Source organism: Fusarium flagelliforme (genome assembly GCF_020744385.1).
Source record: "Fusarium flagelliforme strain FIESC 12 MPI-CAGE-AA-0113 chromosome Unknown B0J16scaffold_1, whole genome shotgun sequence".
Classification (NCBI taxonomy): domain Eukaryota; kingdom Fungi; phylum Ascomycota; class Sordariomycetes; order Hypocreales; family Nectriaceae; genus Fusarium; species Fusarium flagelliforme.
Genome location: NW_025763503.1, coordinates 1,404,506 through 1,431,875, shown reverse-complemented (window position 1 = coordinate 1,431,875; position 27,370 = coordinate 1,404,506). Strand labels below are relative to the sequence as shown.

At 48.8% G+C, this 27,370-nt stretch overlaps 6 protein-coding genes and 1 non-coding gene across 7 annotated transcripts; 5 read left to right on the top strand and 2 right to left on the bottom strand.

Annotated features, from left to right (window-relative positions):
* The first annotated feature begins 518 nt into the window (after positions 1-518).
* Positions 519-5,599, top strand: B0J16DRAFT_277717 (uncharacterized protein). Its single transcript, XM_046123818.1, has 2 exons — positions 519-4,623; positions 4,678-5,599. The coding sequence occupies exons 1-2, from the start codon at positions 701-703 to the stop codon at positions 5,303-5,305; spliced, it is 4,551 nt and encodes a 1,516-aa protein (XP_045988444.1). The 5' UTR covers positions 519-700; the 3' UTR covers positions 5,306-5,599.
* A 21-nt stretch (positions 5,600-5,620) lies between these two features.
* On the top strand, positions 5,621-5,710 carry B0J16DRAFT_t47. Its single transcript has one exon. It is a non-coding gene; the product is annotated as a tRNA-Glu (tRNA).
* An 898-nt stretch (positions 5,711-6,608) lies between these two features.
* Positions 6,609-9,940, bottom strand: B0J16DRAFT_377267 (uncharacterized protein; the record flags this gene model as incomplete). The annotated part of the gene is made up of 2 exons (XM_046130830.1): positions 6,609-8,060; positions 9,038-9,940. The coding sequence occupies 2 exons, from the start codon at positions 9,938-9,940 to the stop codon at positions 6,609-6,611; spliced, it is 2,355 nt and encodes a 784-aa protein (XP_045988443.1).
* Positions 9,941-13,213: 3,273 nt separating this feature from the next.
* Positions 13,214-13,905, bottom strand: B0J16DRAFT_6503 (uncharacterized protein). The gene has a single exon (XM_046134230.1). It carries the CDS (start codon positions 13,781-13,783, stop codon positions 13,409-13,411), a length of 375 nt encoding a protein of 124 aa, XP_045988442.1. The 5' UTR covers positions 13,784-13,905; the 3' UTR covers positions 13,214-13,408.
* A 649-nt stretch (positions 13,906-14,554) lies between these two features.
* Positions 14,555-18,111, top strand: B0J16DRAFT_6500 (mediator complex, subunit Med16). The gene is made up of 8 exons (XM_046134228.1): positions 14,555-14,936; positions 14,992-15,346; positions 15,409-15,661; positions 15,716-16,366; positions 16,416-16,535; positions 16,585-16,698; positions 16,748-17,029; positions 17,086-18,111. Exons 1-8 carry the CDS (start codon positions 14,770-14,772, stop codon positions 17,994-17,996), a joined length of 2,853 nt encoding a protein of 950 aa, XP_045988441.1. The 5' UTR covers positions 14,555-14,769; the 3' UTR covers positions 17,997-18,111.
* A 2,998-nt stretch (positions 18,112-21,109) lies between these two features.
* On the top strand, positions 21,110-25,228 carry B0J16DRAFT_6488 (uncharacterized protein). The gene is made up of 3 exons (XM_046134227.1): positions 21,110-21,974; positions 22,091-22,748; positions 22,839-25,228. Exons 1-3 carry the CDS (start codon positions 21,409-21,411, stop codon positions 25,041-25,043), a joined length of 3,429 nt encoding a protein of 1,142 aa, XP_045988440.1. The 5' UTR covers positions 21,110-21,408; the 3' UTR covers positions 25,044-25,228.
* A 544-nt stretch (positions 25,229-25,772) lies between these two features.
* B0J16DRAFT_326713 (uncharacterized protein) lies at positions 25,773-27,354 on the top strand. The gene is made up of 3 exons (XM_046126038.1): positions 25,773-26,648; positions 26,696-26,956; positions 27,005-27,354. The coding sequence occupies exons 1-3, from the start codon at positions 25,872-25,874 to the stop codon at positions 27,080-27,082; spliced, it is 1,116 nt and encodes a 371-aa protein (XP_045988439.1). The 5' UTR covers positions 25,773-25,871; the 3' UTR covers positions 27,083-27,354.
* The last annotated feature ends 16 nt before the right edge of the window (positions 27,355-27,370 follow it).

Below are 27,370 nucleotides of genomic sequence, written 5' to 3'. Positions count from 1 at the left end.
TGCAGGTCACCTTGTAGAACTCTAGGGTATAAGAGGTCAATATAAGTACCTATGTGTTTCCAAGCTCGAAGCAGGGCCTTCTTTCGCCTTCACTTCAATTGGGTGAGCTACCTAAGCTGTGTCAAGGTACGTATGCGACATTCTCGGCATCCATTCACACTATTATCACTCGAGATTTCATTTTGTCTCTTCATCGTTGCCGACTATCCGATTTACCAAAACAGGCACCACAAAGTCACTCTGTTGGCTAAAGCTACGCGATGCAGTCCAAAACATCAGTAAAGGACAACTCTTCTGGCCCAAGTAACACATAAATAACATCCTTAACCCTAATTACCTCTTTTTCGGTACATTGGTGATTCGTGCAACTTATCGCAGGTATCGATCACTAACCTTGACCTCGAAGAGTGACGACCAATGACGTGTAATAGCCAGTGTGGCGGAGCTACGCCACACCAAGGTACTCGAAACAGCTGTCGCCTCACTGAGTTGCTGACGTGCCTCGTAACTCGTAAGGAGCAAAGTGTCCTGCCTGCAAGTAGCTTTGCATCAACAACATCTTACCTGAACACGACCTCGAAAGCGAAATTGTAGCATCTACGATCCCACTGCTACACGAAACTCTCCGAATTTGCGAGATCCTCGCGCCCCTTGACTCGTTTGGCTTCTTCATGATACCTTTACTTTAAGCTCCGCCGCAATGATGAGGTCCTCAGCATGGGCCGCATTCTCATGGCGCGCCCTTGTCTTCACACTGCTCTGGACAGCGGTGATAGCGAAACAGGACAAGCCGACGGTCGACGCCTCTGTTGCCAAACACCCTCCTCTAAACCTAAACTACTTCGAAGATAGCGACGTTGTGGTCTTCCAAGATATTGAAGAAAGAAATATCTGGAGGTCCGACGATGCAGGCAAAAAATGGGCGCAGGTTTCCACCATCCCCGACCGAAGCGCAGTCTTCCTATACCTCCATCCGTTCGAATCCCAAACCGCGTTCGTTCTCACCAAAGATCGAAAGCACTACAAGACCGAAGATCGTGGTAAAACCTGGAACGAGTTCAACAGTGGTTCGATGCCCAGTGCATTCCAGCCAGATACCCTAGTCTTCCACGCCGGCGATCCGAAGCGCATTATCTTCAACGGCATGAACTGTGATGGAATCTTTTGCGACGAAGAAACAACATATACTACCGATGGGTTTAAATCTGTTAACAAGTTGCGTCCTAGCACCTCAGGCTGCTGGTGGGCCAAAGCGAACCGTGAATTTACCACCGGTGATGCCGAATTGGACAAGACCAGGATCCTGTGCATTGTCACCGACCCCCTCAGTCTATTCAAGACAAGCCAGAGGCTGCTTGTGTCTGATAATTTCTTCGCCAAGGGCAGCGGTGGAAAATACGATGAGTTTGAGCCCAGCTTAGATGGCCACCGCGACGTAACCGGCGTCGTTAGTGTTGCAGCAGTCAAGAGCTTCATTCTCCTTGCCTCGTCATCTGTTGGAAGCGATGAGATGACCCTCTTCGTCACGAGGAATGCTCAGCAATGGCACCGGGCCATTTTCCCAACGGACGACAGCCATGACCATTCCCATAAGATTAACCAAGAAGCTTACACTGTTCTTGAAAGCACCAACTACAGCATTCAGGTCGATGTCATGACCTCCCACCCGTCTTCTCCTATGGGTGTTATTTTCACCAGTAACTCAAACGGCACATACTTTACAGAGAACGTCCCTTATACCAATCGCAATGTTAAGGGCAATGTCGATTTCGAGAAGATCAGCGGGATCCAGGGTGTCTTTCTGGTCAACACCGTCGAAAATGGCAAGGATGTCGACGAAAAGGGTGTAAAAAAGCTTGTGGTAACTCAAATCACATTTGATGATGGTAGGACTTTTGCGCCAGTCAAGGCGGGTGATGATCGCATCCATCTGCATTCAATGACCGACATCGACAACATTGGTCGTATCTTCTCAAGCCCAGCCCCCGGTCTCGTGATGAGCAATGGAAACACTGGCGCAGCTCTTGGCGAATTTGCCAGTTCCGACCTCTACATTTCCGACAACGCTGGTGTAACATGGAAAAAAGCGCTAGAAGGTCCTCATAAATACGAGTTCGGTGACACAGGTAGCATCCTTGTTGCTGTTAGGGATTCTCTTAAGGAGGATGTCGACAAAGTCTCCTACTCCTTGGACTACGGAGAGAAATGGGAGTCTGTCCCGCTACCCGATGGCCTCAAGGTCCGGCCTGTCATTCTTACAACCACCCAAGACTCGACAAGTCTCAAGTTCCTGCTTGTTGGTGAGAAGGATAGGGCATTCCACATGATTGCCATCAACTTTGAGGGTATGGACAAGCGCCAATGCGAAAGCAAGGACATGGAGTCGTGGTATGCTCGTGTTGATGACAAGGGAGAGGCTACTTGCATCATGGGCCACAAACAGACATACAACCGTCGCAAGAAGTCAGCAGACTGCTTCCTGAAAGCAGATTTCCGCGACCCCGAGCCTGTTATCGAGAACTGCGAGTGTACCGATGCCGATTTTGAATGTGACTACAACTTCCAGCGAGACCCCGAAGATAACAAGGTCTGCAAGAAGGTCGGCCCTATTCCCATTCCTGATGGCTCCTGCAAGGGCAAGGATGAGTCGTTCAAGGGATCCTCCGGATGGCGACTTATCCCCGGAAACACCTGTACGCGCAAGAGTGGCGCTCAGAAGGATGACCCAGTTGAACGCAAATGTTCTGATGGTGCCAGCTCGGGTGATGGACAAACACCCGGTACTCCAGCCAGCGGTGAGATTTCGCTCAAAGAGAACGAGTTCCCAGACACCAAGGGACAGGACATGCAGAAATTCTATCTCATGGGTGTCGATTCTGGCAGCTCAGCAGATGAGGTTGTCATTGCTCGACCGATGGGTGAGAGATCGCCGGACGGCACTGTGGAGGTCGAGAACAAGCTGTGGATCACCTCTGATCATGGCAAGAACTGGAAGCGCATCCTCGAAAAGGAGGATATCCTCAATATCAACCCCCACACTCATTTCAGGGAGGTTGCTTTCTTCCATACAAAGACTAAGAAGGTCATTTATACCATTGATCGTGGCCATAGCTTCCACAGTTTCGAAGCACCATTCGCCGATCCCGCTGCTCATATGAGTTTTCACCCAGACAAGAAGGATTGGATGATCTGGATTGGCAAGCGTTGCGATGATATTTCGGGAAGTAAGGACTGTTACCCAGAAGCTTCGCTCTCCACTGATCGTGGTGACAACTGGAAAACCCTGTTGCGATATGCAACCAAGTGCGAGTTTACAGGAAACTCTGCCTTCAATTTCCGCCCTCAGAAGCAGATTGTTTGCCTCGCCCACAAAGACGAGGATCCTGACAAGGCCAAGACCATCGTCACTATTGAGGACTTTTCCCCAGATGACAAGCTCATCCACAACGGCACCGTGGCAGCTTTTGCTACCATGAATGAGTTCATTCTCGCTACAGATGAGGTCTCTGCAGGTGGCAAAGAAAAGGCTGGGTTACAAGCTATTGCCAGTATGGACGGACAGAAATTCGAATCAGCCCGCTTCCCTGACAACTTCCACGACTCTCACTCATCGTTGTACACCGTCCTCGACAGCTCTAACCATGCCGTCAACTTGTTTGTCGCCACCGACCTTTCCGAAGGCCACCGTCGCGGTTCAATCATCAAGAGTAATTCCAACGGCACCATATATGTCCTCAGTGCTTCCAATGTCAACGCAGACGAATTGGGATATGTGGACTTTGAGAAGGTTGCTGGTCTTGAGGGTGTCACTCTAATCAACACTGTTGCAAACCCTGGCGACAAAAAGGCCACGAAGACGATCCAGACCAAGATTTCTCACAACGATGGTGCAGAGTGGACGTTCCTGTCACCTCCCACAAAGGATATCAATGGAAAGTCATACTCATGCAACTCTTTGGGAGACGGCAACTGTGCCCTTCATCTACACCATTACACTGAACGCGAGGATAAGGGCAGAACCTTTTCTGCAAGCACGGCTGTTGGTCTGATCTTTGCCTATGGAAATATTGGTTCAAGCCTTGGGAATATCAATGATGCTGACACTTTCATGTCGGCTGATGGCGGTATCACCTGGAAAAACGTTAAGAAGGGTGTCTGGACCTGGCAGTACGGTGATCAGGGCTCCATCATCGTTCTCGCACAACGCGCTACTCGCGGAAACGCTGTCAAGTCAAAGGCTGTCTCGTACTCAATCGACGAAGGCAAGACTTGGACTGATTACGAGTTCAGCAAGAAAGAAGTTACTGTCCAGGATTTGACATCTGTTCACAGCGGAACTTCCCGAAACTTTTTGGTCTGGTACCGAACGGACGATAAGAAGATGTTCGCAGCCAACATGGACTTTTCAGGACTTGCGAACCAGCCCTGCAAGTACTCGGATGGTGACTCTTCAGACTATGACCTCTGGTCCCCCAGACATCCTCTTCAGAAGGACGACTGTCTTTTCGGACACAAGGCCAAGTATCTACGAAAGAAGCCGGGTCGCAAGTGTTACAACCAAGCGAGTATGTCGCGCCTGCGAGAGTATGAGAATTGCGAGTGTACTCGAAGAGACTTCGAATGGTGAGTGACCTCATTGCCCACAAATAATCAACAGCAGAAGCTAATACGATACAGTGCATACAATTTTGAACCTGACAACCATGGACAATGCAAATTGGTTCCAGGTCATGAAGCTCTTTCACGTCAGGAATGGTGTAGCCAACATCCTAATGAAACCACTTGGTACGGGTCCTCAGCCTATCGACGCATTCCATTGACGACCTGCGTGGGCGGCCAAGAGTTAGACCAGACAAGCGAAGAATGGCCCTGCCAGGGACACGAGGAAGAATATGAGCGTAAGCATCGCGCTTCAGGCTGGGGTATCTTCTTTGCTATCGTTGTTCCTATCGGAGTTGCAGGCGCGTTTGGTTGGTATGCTTATCGCAACTGGAGTGGAAAGTTTGGCCAGATCCGCCTTGGTGATAACAGCGCCACCTTCGACAGCGAGCAGCCTTGGATTAAGTATCCTGTTATTGCTGTCTCGGCATTGGCGGCCGTTGTTGCTTCTCTACCACTTGTCCTGACTTCCCTGTGGCGTACTACCACTGGAGCTTACGAGCGTATCTCAAGCCGAAGCAGAGGTGGCAACTGGTCGAGACGATACACTACACGGGATAGCTTCGCTCGAGGAAGAGGTGACTATTCCATGGTCGACGATGATGAGGGTGAGCTGCTTGGCGAGGAGAGCGATGAGGAGGTCTAAGGGGGTGCGACTGTACGAGCTATGATGGGTAATTGAGGATCAGAACTGAACTGTACGATGATATGGTGTCTTACTGGGACACATTTTCTTTTATTGTTGCCTGAAAAGATGAAGCGATGGAATGACGGGTCTTTGTTTGACAAGTCAAGTGCTTGTATACGGAGGATATAGAGAAGGAAGGGAGGCAGACAGCATGATATAATTACATCATATGTATTTTTTGGTTATCTTCTCTTTCACTATCTGGAGTGAGGACATGTCCAGTTGCTGAGATCGCTCCTAGGCGTCAGTAGCAGGCTCTTTCAACAAGCAACGTCCGGTATGGTGTAGTGGCTAACATTTCGCGCTCTCATAACTTGAGAGATCAGTACCGCGGAGCCCAGGGTTCGATTCCCTGTACCGGAGTTTCTCTTTTTCTCTCTTTTTACTATAGTCTGCCGTTCCTATCAAGTTCTTGTCGTTCTCATTGATTTTTGCTTTCCCCGTATACATATACCATGTCTATTGATTCCGCCCCCCCCTATCCACCTTATATGCAACGCACAGGTGACGTGCGCATAGGCTTTGACTTCTTGATGAAGATCTCTGTTGCTTTTTATTAGTTTAGTCCAATGTGTCAACTAAGACTTGCATGAACTATTCTAGGCACAGACGAGGACAGGGGCAGATGACTGCATATTGACGCTTGTTCCAAACTGTTGTTCTCTTCCGAAATGTATGCAGAGCACTCCGTATGTAATATTCGTAGCTTGGTGACATATGCCGGGCGCATCGCAATCACACTTCCCGTGCGATATCCTTGTTATCTGCATGACAAAGGATGCATGCAAGTGCTTAGGCATAACATGTGGTATTATATGGAAAACAGTCTGAGAAGCGCAATCGCCTCTTGGCTAACTTGACGGGTCACAAAATACAATGCGTAGTTGTAGGAGGGAACAGGAGAATGAAAGTCCAGATAGATTCATGTGCCTTGGTTATGGCCACATGTTCACATTCTATTCAGCTTCAACTATATGGCTAATATATGCATCCAATTTCCACCATGCTAAGTTAGATCAACTATAGCATCAAGTAGCCAATGACAGAATGCCAACTCCTCAACTCCATCCAATGAGTAAACGAGACTGTTGTTCTCGAGTGTAATGCCTGTGTATAACCCGAGCAACAGCAAATGTGAAACAATGATAGGTCTATAGGCAATTAAACATTTTGGGGTATTTCGTGATAATCAAATGTGACAAAAGGAAGAAATGAAACAATATCGCTCAGAGATTGAATAAATGACTTTTTGTATGGCTGATCACGATCGCCTGACTCGATTCCAGAGTCTTTTCACGGCTCCAGTGTCGGGTTCTTGGTGATCTTCCCACTGGTCTAGAGCAGCGAGTTGCTTTTCTATGCTCTGCTTGGGGTTTCCATCACGAGAATACATGGCTGGACTCAAGGCAGGTTCGTCACGGCTTGGGCCCCCACGATTGCTTCCCTGCTTCCAGCCATAGATTTGATCCTCGCTTTGACGAAGATCCGGTCTCGTCAAGGTCATGCGGAGCGTCATTTCTCGGCTTGCTGCTGTGTCTGGCATGTGTTTATCCATCTTTGAGCGAGAAGAGTGTTCGATGCTATTTCTCGAGGATGGAATGCGAGGTGCCCTGTCAAATAGCTGGGGTGTCTTTGGAGAATCAGGCTCGGCTGCTGAAGCATCATCGCTGTACTTTGATGACCGATCATCCTCCAAGAAGCTGCGTAGTTTGTCTTGATGAGCAGCATTCTTAGTGAAAACTCCTGTTTGAGGCCTTGACCCTCCATCCTTGGAAAAGAATCCGAACTCGATGGCCTCGTCGAACTTCTGTGGTGATGCCAGGCATTCTCGTAGCTTCTTGCGAGCCTCGGGGTCTTGATAGTAAGTTGCGGCAGGGTCAATTGGAGACGCTAAGGGAGAGGCCATAGGTGTTTGTCTGTTGGCGGATATCAATGACAAAGCTCGAGACCTTGACTTCTTTCGGCCGTGGCCAAGCGATCCAACACCTGAGCTGTGTGAGACAGACGTGGCGATAGCAGTCGGAGATTGTAGAACTTCTTGGCCAGGTCTGTCGCCAGCCATAGAAGGCCTCCCAAAGGGCAGCTTATTAATGGAAATGTGACGACGAAACGATGGCCTTCGGCTCTTGTTTGGAACCGGTACCTCTTCGCGCAGGCCGATGTGATAATCATCCAGATACAAACGAAGATCCAGTCCTTCCTCGTCATCCAACCATCGAAAGCTATCGTAAAAAGAGTCCGGTCTTTTAGTCTCTGAGCCTGATGTTGACTTGACGCTTTGTCGTGGCAGCATGCTAGAGTACGGTGATCGGCCACCAGATAGCCTTGGACTTGGGAGAGGAGACTGCATCATGATGTCTGGTGACTGGCGTTCACTGTCAATCTTCTCTGACAGCACTTCTTTCACTTCACAGGGTGATTTTTGCGATTGGTAGGCAAATAAAAGCTCCTCGTCAGTGAGATGCCGGCGTTTTATCTTTTCAGGAAGATTGGCGTAGAATCGTTGGTCTGTAGAAGCAATCCGCGGACGATCTGAGTGTAATAAAGAATCATCCGAAGTAATGGGTCTTTCTTGGTGCTCGTAGCTCCTTCTAGGCTTTGGAAGTGATGACCAGGGGGTAAGAAGTTGATCTTGTCCGATGCTCCCGGATCGTTGATGACGTCCTAAGTCTGGAGAGTGGGCTAATTGGGATCGCTCGATAGTTGAGAAGTACTGGAAGGGAAAGATGTTTAGTACGAAGCAACACAGCGAAGTGAAGAAAAGAAGAATGTTTAAGTTAACAGAACAACATAAAACACATAAGTCATAAAAGGGACTCCTTAGTTCTTAAGGTACGAGAGGGGCAAAACTGGAATCGGAATGGATATGTCTCAATTCAGGAACGAAGCGGTAGAGCTAGGGCAGTGAGCCGTCGACTAAAGGGCTCGTGGGGCGGGAGTCGCATGTCTTGGTTGTATGACGCCTGGTGATTGTCGGGCGCACAAGCACGTTGGTGCATGGATCGTCCAGGAACTGCAAGTCCAGGGCGCCATCACAACGCCTTTTGGGTTGGGCGATGTGATTGCTGAGTGAAAAGGAGCTCAGCTTGATGCTGGGCCTTGTGCAAGATGCTGGGGGGCTCGAAGACAGAACATGGGGGAATTGACCAATGGCTAGGTACTGAGCCCACCAAGTGCGTGGAGCCGCCAGAACGGCCACCGCTCGCCAGGCTAAACCGACAGGGCAAGGCCAGTAACTCGTACGGTGGACCGGAGGCTTCTGTTGGCGATTCCTGAGGGTTCCCCGGCTCCTCAAGGTCCCTGGTTTCCCTCATTTTTGATGGCTAGGCGGGCGACTAGCCCCGGCAGGCCCAAAAAGAGGATCCAAAGATGCAGGTCGAATTAACCTTGCAAACTCATGATGGTTCGGGACCGCTCTACCTGAACCGGACTCGATAACTTAACCCACAGGAGAAGAGGAAGGACGCTTGTCGAAGTGCAATGCAAAACTCTGTTTGTTTCTTGGAAAAGGATGTGATCGAATAGTGATGGATTGGCATGGCAATGACAACAACAATCCGTTGACCGCATGTCTAGCGGTTTAGACTTTCGCTTGCTATTCCTTTACAGTCGTATCGAGGCAGGCGAGCAGAAACAAAATATGGAACGTAAAGCATAAAATCCACAGAACAGTGAAAGGAATGAACTTACTTTGCGCTGAATCGTTGGTGGAAGAGATTCGAATTCTTCCCTTGTAATCGTTGCTGAAGGTCGGCTATCAGATGCTGGAGGTTGATCATCAGAAGAGACCCTTGGTTGTTTGGGATCTGAACTGGCACTTGGATTGCGTCGCCAATGAAGAAGATGACTGCGGGAAGAGGACGGTCGACGGTCCGATGTAGAGAAGGCGTCGTCAGGGAAGAGACATTCAGTATCGATTTCACTGAGTAGGTCATGATACTGCTGCGAATTATATCGTGTGCTGTCGCGAACAGGCCGAGTATCTGACTGGATCCGCAACTCTACTTGTTCCTTTTCCGGCCATCGGCGATGCAAGCCCAGTCCAGATGGTGTGTGAGGCTCGAAACCATCGTCCATAGTGGTTGTCGTCATAGCGGTGGTCGCAATACTCATAGGGCGAGAAGGCAGCAAGAAACTGAGATCACCGAGGCCGTGGTTCTGATCAACGGTATCCGTGGGATCGTTAGTGTCGAGCTTTGTGGGAACACAGCGTTGGCGTTGCGGCTGCAGTGGTGGCTTTTGGCGCTCTAGTAGAAAATGCATGTTTTGGGAAGCGTATGCAAGTGCGTGCGAAGATTCTGCAGGTATGCGGCGGTTTGTGTGATTTGGCTGGTTTGTATAATGGTGCAGAGGTCTGGGGCAGAGACGATGAGACTGAGATAGACTGTCAGGACGAGAGTCGAGGGTCTCGCTGTCCAGGAAGCTCATAATATCATCCAAGGCATCTGGACCCTGGCTGAAGACACTGCTGCTATCTCTTGGGTTCATGCTATTACTGTCAATAGACTCCGCCTCTACACCTCGATTTGGCCATTGATCCACGCTTGACCGAAGCCTCAAATCCAACGCTGCGAGTCCATCACCCTGGCCCATGACGAAGTCAAGTCCAAGTCGAGGATATCGTTGCAGTAAGCAGCGCAGCGCAATGCAGGGTTGTCAAGACGTCGACAGGGAGTGGTGATGAGACCAACGATAACTAATCAGCGCTGATCATGGGAAGAACTGGAAAGGAACGGCGATGCAAGGTCCACTACTGTCAAGTCGGCCCCCGCAGGCACCGTCCCTTGGGTTGCCCTTGTCTTGGGTGGTAGTTCGATACTCGGTTGGTCGATCGGGTTGTAGTTGATGGTAGGCCAGGGAGATTTGCAAGAGCGCTTGTGATGAGCCGAGTGTAGGTTCGAATCGAGTTGAGTCGGGAGGTAAAACGTTCGATGGTTCGGAGGAAGGTATTACTGTTGCTCGTACTTTCCTGTATAAACCATCGTCATGGACGACTTTAGTTCCAAAAGCCTTCGTAAAGAAGTGCCGTGCCGTAAATAGACGGCAGGTACGATGCAGTAGCTTGGCCGAGGCAGGTACTGGTACTGAAACTGTGACTGAAAAGTAGAGGCAGACTAAATGATACAGCGCCTCTACTAGACAGAGGCCAAGCCCAGCTAATAGAAAGTAAGGTAACAATAGGATGGAAGCGAGATCGCGGCGCCAAATCCAATCCTACACGTCAGGTACCTTTTGGGCGGTACCAATCACTCGAGAATTACTCGGTCAGAAGAATTAGCTTCCGGACAACGGGTCGAGCGTTGGAGAGCGAAGGCAAAGAAAAAAACGTCCGAGAGACGAATCGATAATCGACGATGGTAGTTTATGGCGTTTAGATGGCGTCGCAAATTTCAAGCTAGTACCTGAAGTTTGCATATAATACGACGAAGGGGAAAAAAGAAAACAAAAGAGAGGAAAGAAGAGAGAGAAACCGACGAGAGAAAGGAGACGAGAACGAGACGCGGTCAATTGTCCACGTCCAGTACCTGCCTATAATTGAGTAGATAGATACCTACTATCGGTAAGGCATGGGAGTTTGACAAGGTCAGGCCGTAGATAACTTAAAGGTAATTAACTTAACGTCCTGCGTTACCCCATACATAATATAACGGTTCAAATGATGAACCCATCCAGAGAAGCTCAGTCCAAGTGCCACGCCGCGCCGTGCCGTGTCCTGTGCTGAGCTGAGCTGTTCTTTGGACCTACGTGCTCATTGTGGGCAAGACTCCAGTCAAGGATCCATCCATTCATTGCCCTCTGCTCAGAATCACGGTGGTGCTGTGCGGTGCCTTGGTGCTTCAGAATATGTCGATGTCCGTCCCATCAGCTTTCGACCCTCGATCCCTGTAAGCTTCACTTTAAGTGCCGCACTCGAGGAATAATACGCTCCAACTCTACTGCAACTCCACGGTGATAATCAACACAACGAAAAAAGACCTGTGGTGGGTTCACCGTTCCTGCAACCCACTCGCAATTGCAATCACCAATTGACTTGTTGCAGGTATACAAAACAAAACAAAAAGCAACGCCAACCTGTCTAGTTAGTCTGGAGACTAGCAATGCAACCCGGAGTCCCAAGTTTCCGGGCAGTCGTTCGTTAGGCTCAAGACTACTGCACTACAACGGTACATGTACCTGACTTGGGTGTGAAGATGCTGACCGATCTAACCAAACTGAGGTATCCGTACAGCCTGTGCGAAGTCGAGCTAGGTATCACCATGACCATAGTCTGGGAATCTTGTCCACTGTAACGAGCCCTAACTTGGGTCGGCTTAGTTCGTGTTAGTTTGGCTACTGCAGCGCTACGAGGACCAATGCGCGGCTTCGAAGGCTTAAAACAAAAACCCGTAATTCATCGGACTTAATACCTTACTTATCCTCCACAGGACCTCCATGGACGAACAACACAGAAGCATGCATGCATGCAGAGTAGAGTAGAGCGGGAGGATTACACCTGAAGCGCCCTAATAAGCAAACATCTGCAGATCCACGTTTCTAGGTTCCATTGCAAGATCAACAACGTGTACTGTATGGACACGGCACAACGCAACACCAGCTGGCAATGGATCATATCATTTGAGTTATCACGAACATCGTTCTCCCATGGGGACACAATACAGCGCTTTTCTTTTTCTGGAAACAAGGTTATACCTGTTACCCACCGCAGTCGATCAACATCAACGGTGATAAGAAATCAATCAATGATACCCTCCAGTTAATTAATATTCATGCCCGCTGACCTGGCCGAACTCCGTCTTACCGACCTCGATTATCATAGCTTCTAGCCGTAGTCTATTTCCAGCTTGCCTTTCGCCTGTCAGTCAGGCTGTCAACTTCATCACCTCCACAAGGGACCAAATTGGCAAGATCTTGTGATGTTGCTGATGCCCATCATTGCCAGACTTCAACTAGCTTGTCCCTTTCAGTTGCAGTTGCCAGATTCGCATGCAACGCTGTCGTTGTCATGATGCAGGGGGTCAGGGCTGATACAATCTGGCAAGCAGGGTTCCTGGCCGTTCAAATCTGTTTAAGCGATATGCTGCCACCACTGGACGGTCAAGACCCTTGAATCACCTAAATATTGACTGCAAGTTATCCCGTCGGTGTAATATCTCTTTGGGGGATCTGACCCGTGTACACGTCGTATCGGTTCTGAAGATCCTCGGCGAGGCCGCCGAGTTAAGTGGACAACTACAGGCTGACAGGCTTACAAGAACAGCATCGTTCAGCCCAACGTCAACGTCTTCAACTTTAAGCGACTGAACCCCTGGGACGCACATCTGCCGTGCCGCAGACGTACCTTGTTCTGGGCAACATCAAGTATCAACAATGTTGTGCCTTCTCTATCATCATCTTGGCCCGTACCTTGTAGCATTTGGAAGCCCCACGAAGCGATATTGTTGGAATTTAGATCCGCTCAAGAGATTCGATAACCCGGAGATGAAAGATATAGAAACTTGGCAATTCCACAAAGTGACGAAAGCAGGGCAAATGTAACTGGTCGTGCAAGATTTTGGAGTTCACGCTGCCATATGTTGCACAGCGTTGTTCAGAGAGATAGCATGCAGTTTCAACCCATGTGCCCTGGTGTGACTGTTCCAGGACACTTATACGAAGTACAACGAGTAACATATGATACGTATGTATTTTAAAATCGTCGTATTTCCAATTTCCGATGCTCTGATAGACCTGTAGGCACTCTTTTACTGCGCGTTACTTTGACTCTTTACAGTCTGTGTTCTGAGGCCTTGTAGTTGGGTAGTTTCTTAAAATGTAGTCAGTACAGATATCAAGATCAGTACGTTTGTCAGTAACCCAGTTCGAGGCTAACACTTATTGGTACGTGCAGTAAGCAGGAACGGCAAGCCAAGAATCCGTATAAGTCGGTGCAACTGGTTCTCCTTGCAAGTGCCTAGTCTCGGTCAATGGTATGCCATTGTTGTTGGTTAGGCTTGTTCGACCAAGATGGCAGGCCGGCTTTCACTTGTGGGAACCCTATGTTGCCCCCCTCAAACAGAATGATCACCTTGCAATGCTCGGTCTAGTCGGTATATCCATCCCACCGAGCGGCACTCTCGGGCAATATGTCATTGACCCAGATGTGGATTGCGCGGCCTGGTTGTAATTCCTTCCTGCAAAGACGGGACAACTAGACAACGCACTCTCAGCTGGACGGGTCAATGACCAGATAGGTGCTAGATAGATAGTGCGGTGTAGAAAATATGGAGATAGTACTAACTGCCACCGATGGATTATCGAGTGCAGTCTAGTTGTACAGATACATACACCTGAAACTGTTTGGCGGAGTAGGGACCACAACATGAGGGGAGAAAGCACAGACGATGGGATGCAGGCTTCAGACTTCGCTTCTCGACGCCACAACATGCTGTCGTGCATATGAGATGATATATATATACTAGATCCATCGTACACGTGCCTTCAGAGGTCTGTGGTGGAAGAATGGCTCCATATTCCTGTGCGAGGGCCAGCTATGGCTCCCAACCACAAGTGCTCAAGGAGCCAAGAACCAACGTCTCGTGGCCTGAGCAGGGAACTCCCGGTATGTCAAATCGAGAACAAGAGCCAACTTCTAGCACGATCATGTGCGGTAGAAGAAATAAGTCCGTTCTATAAACTGAGTCATGCAAGAAACACCAAGAATGGTAGTTCAAGATGCAGTTTTGGCTAGAGAGTTCCCGGCTCAGCATTGCCCTATGGGTCCTCTTGTGTTACCAATTGTCGTTATAGAATCAGATGCAGGAGAGGTAGCACAAGAGTTTCGCGACAAGATTTCTTGTTCAAGAATGGCAAACTTGCAGACAGTGAGGGCTCTATTGGGCGGTTTAACATCTAAGCTGAAGCGACCATCAGCGGACAAAGGTTGCACTCGACAGTGAGATCTAGTTTCAAAACCGGGTTCAGGAGAAACTGTTAGTATTTATTGGAGCAATGTCATACAAGGTAGTAATAAACGATAGAGTTGATTGATTTGGTTGACGTTGAATCAAACAAGAAAAGACACGTGAATTGGACGACGCGACATATCGTTGATTGGATCCAAGCTCGAGTCCACTTTAGGAGTTGTTCCAACCAATAATAAAGGCTGAATCTCAACACCTCTTGCTTCAGCCTCGAGGAACCTTCAGCCTTTCCATCTCACCATAGAAACTCATTCAACATCAATAAGTTCAAGCTTATTCATCCACTTCCCGCGTTGTACTTTATCACACTGTAATCTGCAGGGCTGAATCATGCTCAGTGAGAGTTTCAATTCGTGATACTAAATCTTACTTCCTCTCATGTAACTTTTTGTTCTAGTCTTTGTTTTGTTTTGCTCCCTCACCTTAAACTTCCACTGTTCTTGATACCCTAGTACTCCCCCCATGACATCGGAAAAGATGCCGCTCATGCTGGACAACCCCATGCCAGTCGACATCAATGACGTTGATGATCTGTTTGGCGATGGCGTTGGTCTTTCTTTGTCAGGCCGGGCCCAGAGCAAGCAGCTTCAGCAACGGATGGACGATATCAGGATTCGAGGCTGTTGCCAGTACGGAACCATACACTTTTCAACGTTCATTGACCAAATCGCTAACACTCAATAGAGCAGTGGCATGGTCAAGGACAGGCTCAATTGCCAACATCACCCCCGATGGCCAGAATGTCGAGCTTCGCTATTTACGAAGGTCTCCAGAAGATGGCTCGTGGGATCTGAGCGAGCCTACCACTTGTCCTTTTGTCAAGGGCACTCCAACAGTTCCCATAGTTCATTTGCTATGGGCCGGTACGAGTAGCCCGGACCTGGCTGTGATTGATGCTGCTGGTCGCGTCACTATCGTTAGCTTTTCGATTTCACTTAACCATCCTTTTCCCCAAAGAAAATGGGATGCTGATCCAACTGATGATGTCCATACCGTTGTCGGTTCATACTGGCTCACTGTTGCGCCTACAAATCAGCAGGTACGAGCTGCTCGACAGTTTCCCGCTCAACACCGTTAATACCGTTTGCTGACCACGAACAGCCCTATCATGTCATGTACGGGCCGGCTAATAAACAGGGCAATGGATACACATATGAAAACTCCTTCGTTCACCATGGGGGGCCATCTCATCCTACCGCGGCCAAGAGTGCTCTACTGACTATCACCACGCATGGTGTTCTGAGGATGTTTTGGTCACAGGCAAACGGTCGAATTGAAGAAACAACTATAGAGCTTGAAAGTATCAGCGCGTCCGATGAGCTTATCACACATGCAGCTTTTACATCTGAAAAGAGTCAGTTCCTCTGATTACCAACCCAACTTGAGTGTTCTTATTAACAATTGCCAGAATATTTGCTTCTTGCCCTTGCCACGACTGCAAAACAGCTGAGGCTCGTTAAGATTGAGATTCAATGGGGCCAGGCAGCTCAACCGGATAAAGCTCCTGGGAGGCTCCCAGGAACCCTGAGTCCGTCTCTAGTCGAGAAACACTTGGCTACAGCAAACTGGCTTCAGGGTGGCCCCGGTGATTCTAGTCTCGACACATCCATGATCGAGCTCTCTCACCTGGAAGTACTTCCTTCTGTCCTGGATAATACTGGAAAGAATCCCTCGGCACCCATGGTTGTCACAGTGAGGTCGCGTACTCCCAACGAAGGGTCATATCAGGTTGCACAAACTGTTTTCGATCGATGGGAGGTTATTGAGCAACGGCAAAGCTTGTCGTCAGCTTGGGAGCAGCTTGGAAGCCGACGGAATAGCATTTCCTCAGAACTACCTCCCGTGACGCAAATGCGCAAGATTTCCAACATTACATCCAACAAAGTTGTCATTGCATTCCATACCATCAATTTTGGAAAGACTCTGGTCCTCGCTTTTGCAGACGGTACAGTAGAGTACCGCGATCGACTGACGTTCGACGAGATGTACACAACTCAAGAACTAGACAAAATTATGAACCTTCGACAAGTTGGCTGGACATTTACAGATGAGGGCCCATGTAAGTAACTACCTTCAACGTTTACAGCCATGCCTAACTTGGATTGCAGGCCAACAGATCGCTTTCTCACCCACTCATTGCTCGATGGTGCAAATGGGCGAAGATGGAAAAATGAAATGGAACAAGTTACATTACCCTCACGGCGATATTGGCAACTCGATGCAAGACGGTATGTTCTGTTCATGTTACTAATTAACAACGTCTCTAACCAACTACAGCCCACTATGTTGGTAGCATTGCTGCGTTATCCGTCACTGCTGCGCCAGCGATGTATTACCAAAACAACTATGATGACATACTTGCCATTGTTAGGCCTTATACATCAAAGAAGAGTGCGTGCTTCCCCCAGTCCTTACTCTCCATGTCACTCACGCGGAACAGGATTCGTTCAAGACTGGGTTACCGAGTTGATAAGAATACTTAAAATCCAGGTCGACTACTCAGAAGACACTCATCACGATGCGCTTGTACGAAATGGCTCTTTGCAATACTGTCTAAGTATCATGAACGCTCTCGGGTTCCGTGGAGACTTCAGCCCTAGATCCTTCCAGGGCAAGTTCTCGATGCTCTTTTTGAACGTTAGAAACGTGGTCGTCCTTATTACTATAGCCAGCAACACACCTGTTACGGTCAGGGAAAAGCTTAGTCCTTTGGATGAACCTGGTAAGTTATGACTGGTATGATCTTATCTCTATTGGCAGTTACTTACATGAATACAGAGGTTATGGGAACACTTGTTGGTTGTGCAAAGTGGGCACTTGATCTGATCGCCTGGCTCATGGACTCTCTCTTTGAGCTCATGAACGACAGCCATTTCCAAGAACTATTGACTCGGGAGCGCTTTGCAGAGGTTGCTCCTTATCTTCACAAGAAAAACAACGTTGCTCTTCATTTCATTATGAGCTCATCCAGCCGAGGATTCCTTTCAGCAGTGTGCCGTAGACTGGCACATTTGGAAGGTTTGAGTGGCCGGGCCATCGAATTTTACAGAAGACAATCAGCTGTCGTTGAGGGAACCGGTGGTGGTAGAGCAGCCCCTCAACTACAACAAGCTTACCAGGCAATGCAGCAGGTAACTTCCTCGGCGCTTGTCAAAGTGTCGGAAGTCGAAAGTCTTCTCACCGAGCTTAGCAAGGAGATCCGACAAGCCTATCAGATCTTCCTCCCTAGTTTCGTCAAGAGTCAAGCAAACCCACCGCAGGGAAAGGCAATTGACGTGGCGATAAGGTCGGCCCGTGTGCAGATAGAACTTGCCATGCTTCTATCATCAACACCCCCTCCAGCATTCCTTCAGATCATCAAAAAGTTCTTCACTACAGATCTTCGGGCGTTTCGAAATGCTATAGATCCGGGCCGACTGTTCTTTGCAGATTACGATCTTCTCGAGGTTCAGGATGACGAGCACAGCTTAGCGGCCAAGAAAGCGCGGGGTATGGTGTACGTGGATGTATTCAAACGGATGCAGATCAGACCCTCGTCCGAGAAGCACTGGAGACGATGTTCGAGGTGTACTGCTGTGATGGAAGACATTTTTGGGACCAGGCCTGGATTTTCGTTTGTCCTGGCGCAGCAGCGCAAGTGCTCTTGTGGAGGACAGTGGACGTTGCTTCCCAAGGGGCATGTTGCGTGAGTCTTTGATGGGCAGAGATGGCGTTTATATTGGTTGTTGGTCGTTTTGCCTGGTGTTGCTGAATAGGTATTATATCACGATATAGTGTCATAGGACAGAGAAAGAATAAAATTCGTCTTTCATTCTACATTCTACTTATTCGTTCTTTTACAGTGGCGAGTTCCCGCTGTCTTGTCTCAACGACTTATTCAGTAGCTTCAGTTTGACCTTCTAGCCTAATGGTCATGGCCAATGCTTACACCAACAATGCCCTTCAACACACATCTTTCCCCATTTTCCGAACTGGTAGTACTGTACTCATCATTATTCAGTCACAGATGCGTATGCTTCACCAAAGGTCTCGGCTAGTGTTCTCGATAACAATGACTTGATGTCTCACTAACAGGGACAACACATGGCCAAAACCGCACTACAGTAGCAGTCAAAGGCACGCGCCTCCCGCCTAAACTCAACCATCAATACGAGAAGTTTCCGACTAGCATGAAGTTACGATTCGCTTATCAGACTCGTAGTTCATCGTCTCCTATGTTGTGCATTAGAAGTATATGATGACTCGTGATTCAAGGTTGTGAATGAATACCCTACAACAATCCGACTAGACCTCCCGCAAAGAGAGGCAGCCTATCCCCATACCCCATGGGAAATTACGATGTGATGGCGCCAGACTCGAGTAGTCAAAACAGCAACGATAGCGCCATTACGATGAGAAAAGGAGTGGATGTAAGAACTATCGATCTTCAGCACAAACACTGACGCTCCAGACGCCACCTAATTTCGAGTCAGTGGGGGTCAAAAAGTGATCACAGCTGGGCGATCAGGGTATTTTTCTCTTCTTGGACGTTTCCGTTGTGATGAAGCTGAAGAGTTACAGTGATGTATGAGAGTTGGAAAGATCGGCGGTTTATCGTGCCACTCTAACTGGATGCGAGTGTTTCAGGAAACCTGAAGTTGATTTGCCAGGTCCAAGTGCAGTTGAGTTCAGGTACCCTGTACCCTTCTTGGGATGATGATGTGCGTCTTGGTCATGTCAAATGACTACAATGTTTAGCTGGTGTTGAATTATTTGTGGTTCGTGAAACAAACACAGTACAGTAGGTCTTATCAATGGTTACGATTGTGAGAAGACAGGATTATCCATGAATAGAGTGTCTACATAGTGCGTCATACTGCTGCACCCTTAACTTGACTGCCGATGCCCTTGCTTGTAGAAGTGCAATAGAGTTCAAGCCAGTGGTGATCGGGATTTAGAGGAAGGACCCTGAAAATGAAAAGTGTAGAGTTTTGTCTATGATGTGGTGCACAACAAGGGGGCACCCTGCGATCAAAACTCGTTGAAACATCTGCGGTTTGCATCGCGCAATAGATACTCGATCCACGATCTGTACTTGGTATTGAACACGTCAGATAAGAGCTAAAGATGGTGCTGTTAGAGAGCGCTTAATGAAGACTTGAGATCTTCACCGCCAATCGCCACTGAAGAGCACAATTATTGTACTGTCCTGTAGGGAAAGGAGTGAGTCTAGAGTTGACGATGCTTCATGAATGTCCATGTTTGCCAGGCGCTAAATGCAACCATTCGTGGTTTATTCCACAACTCATTAGACCCCCTGGTCCAGCACGTGAGACGCTAAGCAAGGGGCGCTATATCAAACCCCTGGATCATGAGGCGGTTGAGCTGAATGTGTTGCTAGAGAAATCAAGGTAGTCCTGGTATTAGACAGATATACAAGACGGAGTATTATCGTATGCAGTAAGTAACCCTTTCTTCCGGACTCGGAATTTTTAAAGCTTCTGCATAGAAAAAAGAAAGGAAAGAAATAAGAAAAGGATTTCTACCGGCTGACGTGTGGTTACTTGCATATGCACATAATCATGGAAACGTTTCGATAGCCGCCGCCTTTAATATAACGGTAACACAATTTTCCGTACGGATGGATATACTTACGCGCCTTCGTGCAACAATAAGTCAGTGCTTTGTTCGTCTTCTAAAAAGAGGGCGACTCGAACAAGGTCATCCTGGAAGCTTCTAAAGTTGGGCATTGACCCTTGCTCTAAGCTTGGTTCATTGAATGCTAATCATATCTTCGGCCATTGAACGATATTGGGCATATGAGCTACCTGAGGCATTGATCCCAGATTGGTTGGTTCATGACAGATCAGATCGTTTCTTTGGTTCCGTCTGGCCAACAAGACGAGATGAAGATATAGGGGACTTTTATTAATTTGAACGAGTCTATGCACATTAACGACCAACAAGCGATTGTCTCAACCTACAAGACTCGGAAGGTAGTAATGCAGTCATCCACTTGAAAGGATCATGAGCCTGAAATGGATTGACTGCCGTACCGCTCTTTGCGCGGCGCATGCAATCGAATTGGATTGGACTGGACTAGATCTGGTATCACCTCTAATCAATGAGATAGCCCAGTGGAGGTTAGAGGTTGCTACCCCTGAAGACCTTGTTATGGTAGCGCCCAGGATAAGGCGCTAGTGCAGGTACTTTACAGTAAATCCCCCCATCCTTTTCCGTTGGTCACCACCTTCACCAGAAATACCCTTGTTGTTTAATTGCAATTGGTTGATTAACATTTCAGGTACAGAATTGCTTCTACTGGTTCATCGCGCGGCTATCGACTGTTGAATTTTACTGGTTACTTCTTTGATCCAATACCATTCACGTATGGACCAGACGTCAAAGGCTTGAGATATCAGCTGTACTATCAAGCCTTAACATTCCACTCAAAACCCTCACTTGACCTGCAAGTCGCCCCTCACATACTGTAATGATCGACTTCCCAGTCCAGTTGAAGAGACGCTGACGGGACCTCGACCTTGCGGGGATTTCACGCTTGTGGTGCAGGGGGTCGTCATCATCCATGCCCCTTTTCCTAGGCTAGGCTTAGATCAAATGAAAAAAAGAAAGCCAAAGCCGTCCATTCATTATCAAACCCCTGATCTGAGCATCAACCGCCTAGACTACCTAAACCACTATCGTGCATGGTGCCCAGCCATCGCTCCAGTAGCTTTCCATTCTTTCCATGCTCCTGTTCCCTTCGCTTCGTTTGTCTCCCAGGGGCCAAATTTCTCTTCTTTTCCTCCTTCACCCGTTCTGTTGATGATTGACCGACACGCGCACGCCTTATTCCGGTGATAAGACATCCTCTATTGTACAGATTATACCACCTGTACAAAGTACATACACAACTTATCTGGTGTCTGCGCTTGTGTCGTGTCGTTGCACACGCCCTCTTCTGTTACAACTTCACCCCCACACCTCACACACTGGCCGCTCACCTATCGTACACACCAGCTTCGCTCTCTTGCCGCCGCTCAAGCCTTAGCACAAGTCCCAAGACTTGTCACGAAGCGTGTGCTCTTGGTGTAGCGAGGACGGTCGGTATATCTTCCAAATATGGAACCCGCCCTGGCTGCTGCTCCGGGGTCTGGAGTAACGGAGCCTTCTGCATCTTCTGATACTCGTTCTGATACCAAGACACCTCCTGTCACCGTCCCATCCGCATCCGCAACTTCTGCTGCAACCTCAGATTCTTACTATTACCCTGTCGATAATAACGCCGACTCTCGTCCGTCTTCTTCAGCTTCGGTCCATTCGTCGTCTCGACTTGAACAAGTTATTGAAGAAGGAAAGGAGGATCCTCACTCGCCTGCTCCACGATCTTCTGCCGCTCACGCTCGATCTCAGACGGTCGACGTCCTGCCCGGCTCGTCCTCCGACTCCGGCCCCGGCTCTGTTTCGTCGCCTTCCGCTTCCGTTCATTCGTTTGGAACTATCAAGCGCAAACCTCTCTCTTCGTCGGCGTCGGCACTTGCTCTGCGCTTCTCGTCATCAGGATCACCACTACCGTCGCCAATTGACCTGCCATTGCCGAGTCAGAGGTTCGCTAGACCTGATTCCGTCGACAGTCCTACCTTCTACGAGTTCTCTTCCGCTTCTCGCGACGGGCCGCCAACTGCCCAGTAAGTTGTGCCCTTTAACTCAATTCTTTGTCTCTTTGTCTTGGTGTCTTAGACGACCAACTTGCTGCCCCTCGCTTCCCTTGCAGAATTTCTTGCTGACCCGAATTCCTGAACAGAGCTCCCGACGCCAACCTGGCGTCCCTTGCCGCGACAACCCCTGGAACACAGAACATTCCAGGACACAGCCCTACTGTATCTAGCTCCGACTTCTCCGACGTCCTGGATGGGTATGATGATTTGATATCCGACTCGAAATCAGAATCTGGACCAGACGTCACCCGCGAGACTATCCTTGATGACAGCGATACCGAAGACGACCAATACAACAAGAAAGACAAAGAGATCCAAAAGATTGATTCGATCGACAAAGAAACTATTATCGTTCATAAAGACGCCGAGACAACAGAATCGAAGGAGCAGACCGAACAAGACGCTCAAAGAGCCCAGTCCCCTTCATCCGACCATACTATATCCAAACCGACACTGGCTCCCGCTCCCATGTTTGTTCCAAAGCCAACTCCACCACATCTCCAGCTCGACAAGGTCACAATTGACGTTGCGAACTACGACGAATCCCCGGATGATCCCAATACACCATCGGGCCAAAACACATCACCTCAGCTCAATAAGCCCTTGCCTAGATCACCAGGCCAAAACTCCCCATTTGCTTCTTTGTTCAACTGGGCAGCCCCCTCACCCTCGCCTTCTGCGACGGAATTTTCGTCTGCATATTCGCCGATATCACCATCAAAATACGGCGCAGCCAATGATACGGTTAGCAACCCTCAATCTACCATTCAAGAAGATACCGCCAGCTTGACGGAGATCTTGACCTATCGTAACTCATACTCATCGGTTTTACAGTCCCCAGCCTACGCGCAAATTGACGAAATGGAAGACGAACTAAAAGCCATCAGCGCCGAGCTGGCAAGCTCAATTCGGCGCGAGATGGATCTAGAAGATCTAGTTGACCGTCTCCAAGAACAAATCGGCAACCCTCAAGCTCCCGGCAAGAGGTCAAGCGATTATTACTCCGATTCAGGTTATAGCTCGGCTAAGATGAGCGAGGCCGAGCCTAGTCGAGAGGAACTTGAAAAGGTTCAAAGGAGGTCGGAACAAGAGAAAGCCTCTATAAGATTAGAACTCACAAACAAACTACAAGATGAGAGGGGACGACGAAAAGAGCTGGATCAGCAGATTAAGGAGCTTGCTGAGAAGGCGTCGCAAGTCGACCTCGCCCAAATGAATAACCAGGACGCCAGCGGCCGACTAAAGGACCTCGAGACCACCTGCGGCGACCTCAGGAGGCGTTTGTCCGAGGAGCGCGTTGTTAAGAACAACTTTGAGGACCTCATCAACGCCATTCGAGGAGAGCTCCACGAGGCCACCAGCGAGAGAGACAACCTTCGCGACGAGGTTGTTCCTCAACTCAGGGCTCGTGTCGAGGGTCTCGAGATCGAGGCTGCTGAATATGCAAACCTGACCTACGAATCTTCAAAGATGCAGCAGGAACTCTCGATGCTTAGGAAAGAATATGATGTTATGCGGGGCGGGTCCAGATCTGGTTCTCCTACACCGTCGATCAACCGCATGTCTCGCGCCATGTCTGGTGGTTTCGGCGGCGGCCTTGCTCGATCCAATTCGGTTGCCACTGGCTCATTCCGTGCCCAGCGTCCTTCAGGCCTCTCTAGGTCCAACAGTGTTAAGAATGTTCAGACTGAGTCCAGAGAAGCTCTTTCTGAGAGATTAAAGGATGTTGAGGCTCAACGAGATGCCCTTCACAGCGCACTGAAGAACCTTCTCGACCGTCAAGAGTTCCAAAACCGTGAGAACGAGAAGAAGATCAGATTACTTCAGGCCGAGCGGGAGAGACTTCTTGGAGCAAATCCACGAAAAGCCGGTTTCGAGCGAGAGATTTCAAACCTTCGTACCGAGATTAACGTTTTGCGACGCCGAGCCGAGGATGCTCTCATGCAAAAATGGCAAGTAGAGGACGGTCTTGGTAGTCTCAAGATGGATCTCGACAAGGCCGAACAGGAGATCTCTATGCTTCGGGAGTTGTTGGAGGAGAAGGATATCCTCATTCCTCCCTCTTTCGCTCGCTCCAGTGGCTCTAGCACTGGTAGCAACTCGTTCGGAAGCACCCCAGTAACATCCGAGTCGCTTTCAAAGGCATATGAACAACTGCAAGCCGCTTATGCTGAATCGCTTGAGCGCATCAAGGCACTTGAGCATGAAACTGGAGCTGATGAGAAGACTCAGCTCGCTGTCGAGCGACTCGAGCGCACCCTCTCTATTGCTGTCTCTGAACGCGATGCCGCCAAGCATGAGGTTGACAGTCTCAGAAACCAGTACGACTCTATGAGCGAATACGAGAGCAAGACCATTGAGAGCGAACGCGCTCTTGCCGACGAACTCAACGACTCCGCTCGCCGAGTTGGAGAGCTTGCATCTCAAGTCCAGCAGCAGCTCGCTGCCAACGCACAGCTCCGAGAGCGCCTTTCTAACGCTGTCGCCCGAGGTGACTCCGCTCGCAAGAGTAACTCGGATCGCATTGCTGGCCTCCAAGTTCGCCTTAAGTCCATGGAGGACCAACTTGTCGCTGCTCAGACAGCATCTGAGGACAGGGTCAACCGTCATGAGGAGGAGATCGCTGCTATTCGCGATGCTCACAATGCCCAGCTTCAACGCATGAGCAGCAACGCCAGCTTTGGTCCTCGATCTCCCAGTTTTCAGGCCAACCGCAAGCCATCGCTGCTCAGCCCTCTATCCCCTCGATTCCCTGGCTCGCTACGATCCCCTCAGCTCACTGAGAAGTCTTTCGAGGAAGCCGCGCAGATGGATATGCTCCGCAAGCGCGTGACTGAGCTGGAAACGGCTCTTGAGGAGGCCGATAAGGAGATGCAGGATGTCGTCGCCAGAATGAGCACAGCTCAAATCGAAGTCCTGACTCTCCAAGATGAGCGAGAGGCCGCTGTTCGTGAAACACGACGCCTACAAAAACTCCTCGAGCAGGAGCAAATGAAGTCTTTTGAGGATAGATTCAAGACGCTTAGTGGCAGCGTCTGAAAGAGAAGGATCGGGAAACTATTTTAAGACCACATTGATTGGATTATAATGATGGGAGCACCCTTTTTACAGCTGGTGCCCGTACTGCATATAGCGACCCGGAGTTGTCTGTTTTCACCCCTATCATTATTTGGTAATGATTCTTAGCAGCCAGAACGGTTGCGCACTTTTACACGGCTTTTTGACGAGTCTTGAAGTACTCTGTTGGGAACCTATTCTTGTCATAACATCACCGCATCTTACATACATACGCGGGCATTGGAAAATGGAGCATTTGGGACGGGTTTGTCGACCAGTTGATACTTGGTTTACACTGAACACGTTTCACAAAAGGGACGTGGTTTGTTTAGTATATAATGTTTTGTATTCTTATCTGACTATTGGTGAGCGGTTGTGTAAACCGCTTGTGGTGTTTGCAACCCGCTGGTTTGTATAATAGAGGGAAGAAAGGCCAGATGAACAAGTCAACTTTTGTATATCAATCGAGTTTGAACTCCAATATGCATTCATATTAATTCTTATCAATAATTTGACAAATAATTGCTGGCGTTTGTCCGTGTGATGTTGAGTGTAATGGGGGACAGTCACTCCTGCTTTTTGTTTGACCTGTGCACTTGCCGTTGAGGCTATCACCAGACATGTTTTAGGAAGTCGCTATTCACCGTTTGCCAACACGTTTGCAATCTTCAATTTCGTTAAAAGGAATCAAGGTCTCTTGTAACTTACGCTCAGTCGTTAACTTTTCATTTCTCTACTAGCATCGTCACGATCTTTTGTGATTATCATTACAACCATTTGACCCATCAGTATCAAGTCTGGCTGACCACGATGCTGTCTCTCCGGTACCACGTCCTCAACTGGGCGCTGTCGCTTACGACAGTCCCTCTAGCCATGTGCCGAAAGAGTCTTGTTGACGGTGGACTCATGCACGAACTCATCGATGATATTCACTGTCCCATCATCGGTCTGACTATCTATTTCCTTACGCTGTGGCTACTGAAAGCACGAGAATCAGCCAAACAAGAACAAGAAACCGGATCGAACCAGGGAGCATTCAGCGGCAATGTTGCTCCAGCTGAGCTAGAGGACATTGCCCTCGTTAACGTCTATGAGCTTGAGGCACCGGTCCCGATCAGCACAAACACCAACGGAAACTGTAACGGCAACGGCAACGCCAAGTCGAAGAAAAGGAGGAACAGGGGCCGAAATGGAGGAAATAAAGGCAACGCCAACGGAAAGCAGAATAGGAACAGCTCGAACCACAATGGAAATGCGCAACAATCCAACGGAAATAGAGTACCTCCAAAGAATAAATCGACCCCTCAAGATACAACACTTTCGAATACAACAGCGCAGCTGAACGCCATCGCTGCTCGAAGACTTCGGAATACATCTATCGGACGGATGGAGTCTATAAAACAAAGTGCCATTCACCTCGTCGAACAGCACATAGATGTACTCTACCCCATCAATTTGGTACTTCTGTTTACCAGTGACGAATTGCCTGGACTTGGGGTGAATTCCGAGTCCAGTCATTGTCAGATGGCAGCACGAGTTTTAGTTACCTTCACAATCCTGGGGACTGTAGAGCCACTGAGACGTACTGTAAGTTGCCGGCTCTAACATATTATATCTCTGCTAATATACTCTAGCGATGGGATATTGAAATGTGTGGTCTTGGAATGCTAACCTACTGCTGCGCGGTTTGTAATCAAGGCCCAGGCCCATGGGCTTCGATAGCAATGGGTGCTGTCAGTCTTTCTATCGTGGGATCGATTATAGAGCTTTTGCTTTGTTTCAAAACCGGTCGCTGGATTTGCTGGCCTTCATTGTGGCTGGCGAGTGATATCGGCCAATTCGATACCCTCGTTCGCATCTCGGCTCTTTCACCACTCATTGACATCGTCGAGACTGTAAGTTTTGAAAACGACAAGGAGAACCACAGGCTAATTTAGAAATAGACCATCTACGCCATTACACCTTACCTCGTACCCGCGTGGTACCAGAGGAGACGGGAGCTTATGGAGAAACCTCTCTAGGGCGTGCGGTATTTCCATAAGCTCGGAGTCGCGATATTCTATCTTGTCTGCACCTTTGTTCTCTCGGTTGCCGTGGCCCTGGTACAGGCAGTGTCCCAACACGGTCAACCCCATGATACAAAGAGATGGGTTTAGACACTACACAGCGAGGGGCGAAACCAATATTCACCTTTGCAGAATGTTCAACCTACATGGGCTTCTTGTGAAACTAGGTCTGGGGTATCAATTGTTGTTGGCATGATGAGATTGACCAGGAGTCTCGTAACCTTAGGAAGCGTATTCAGATTA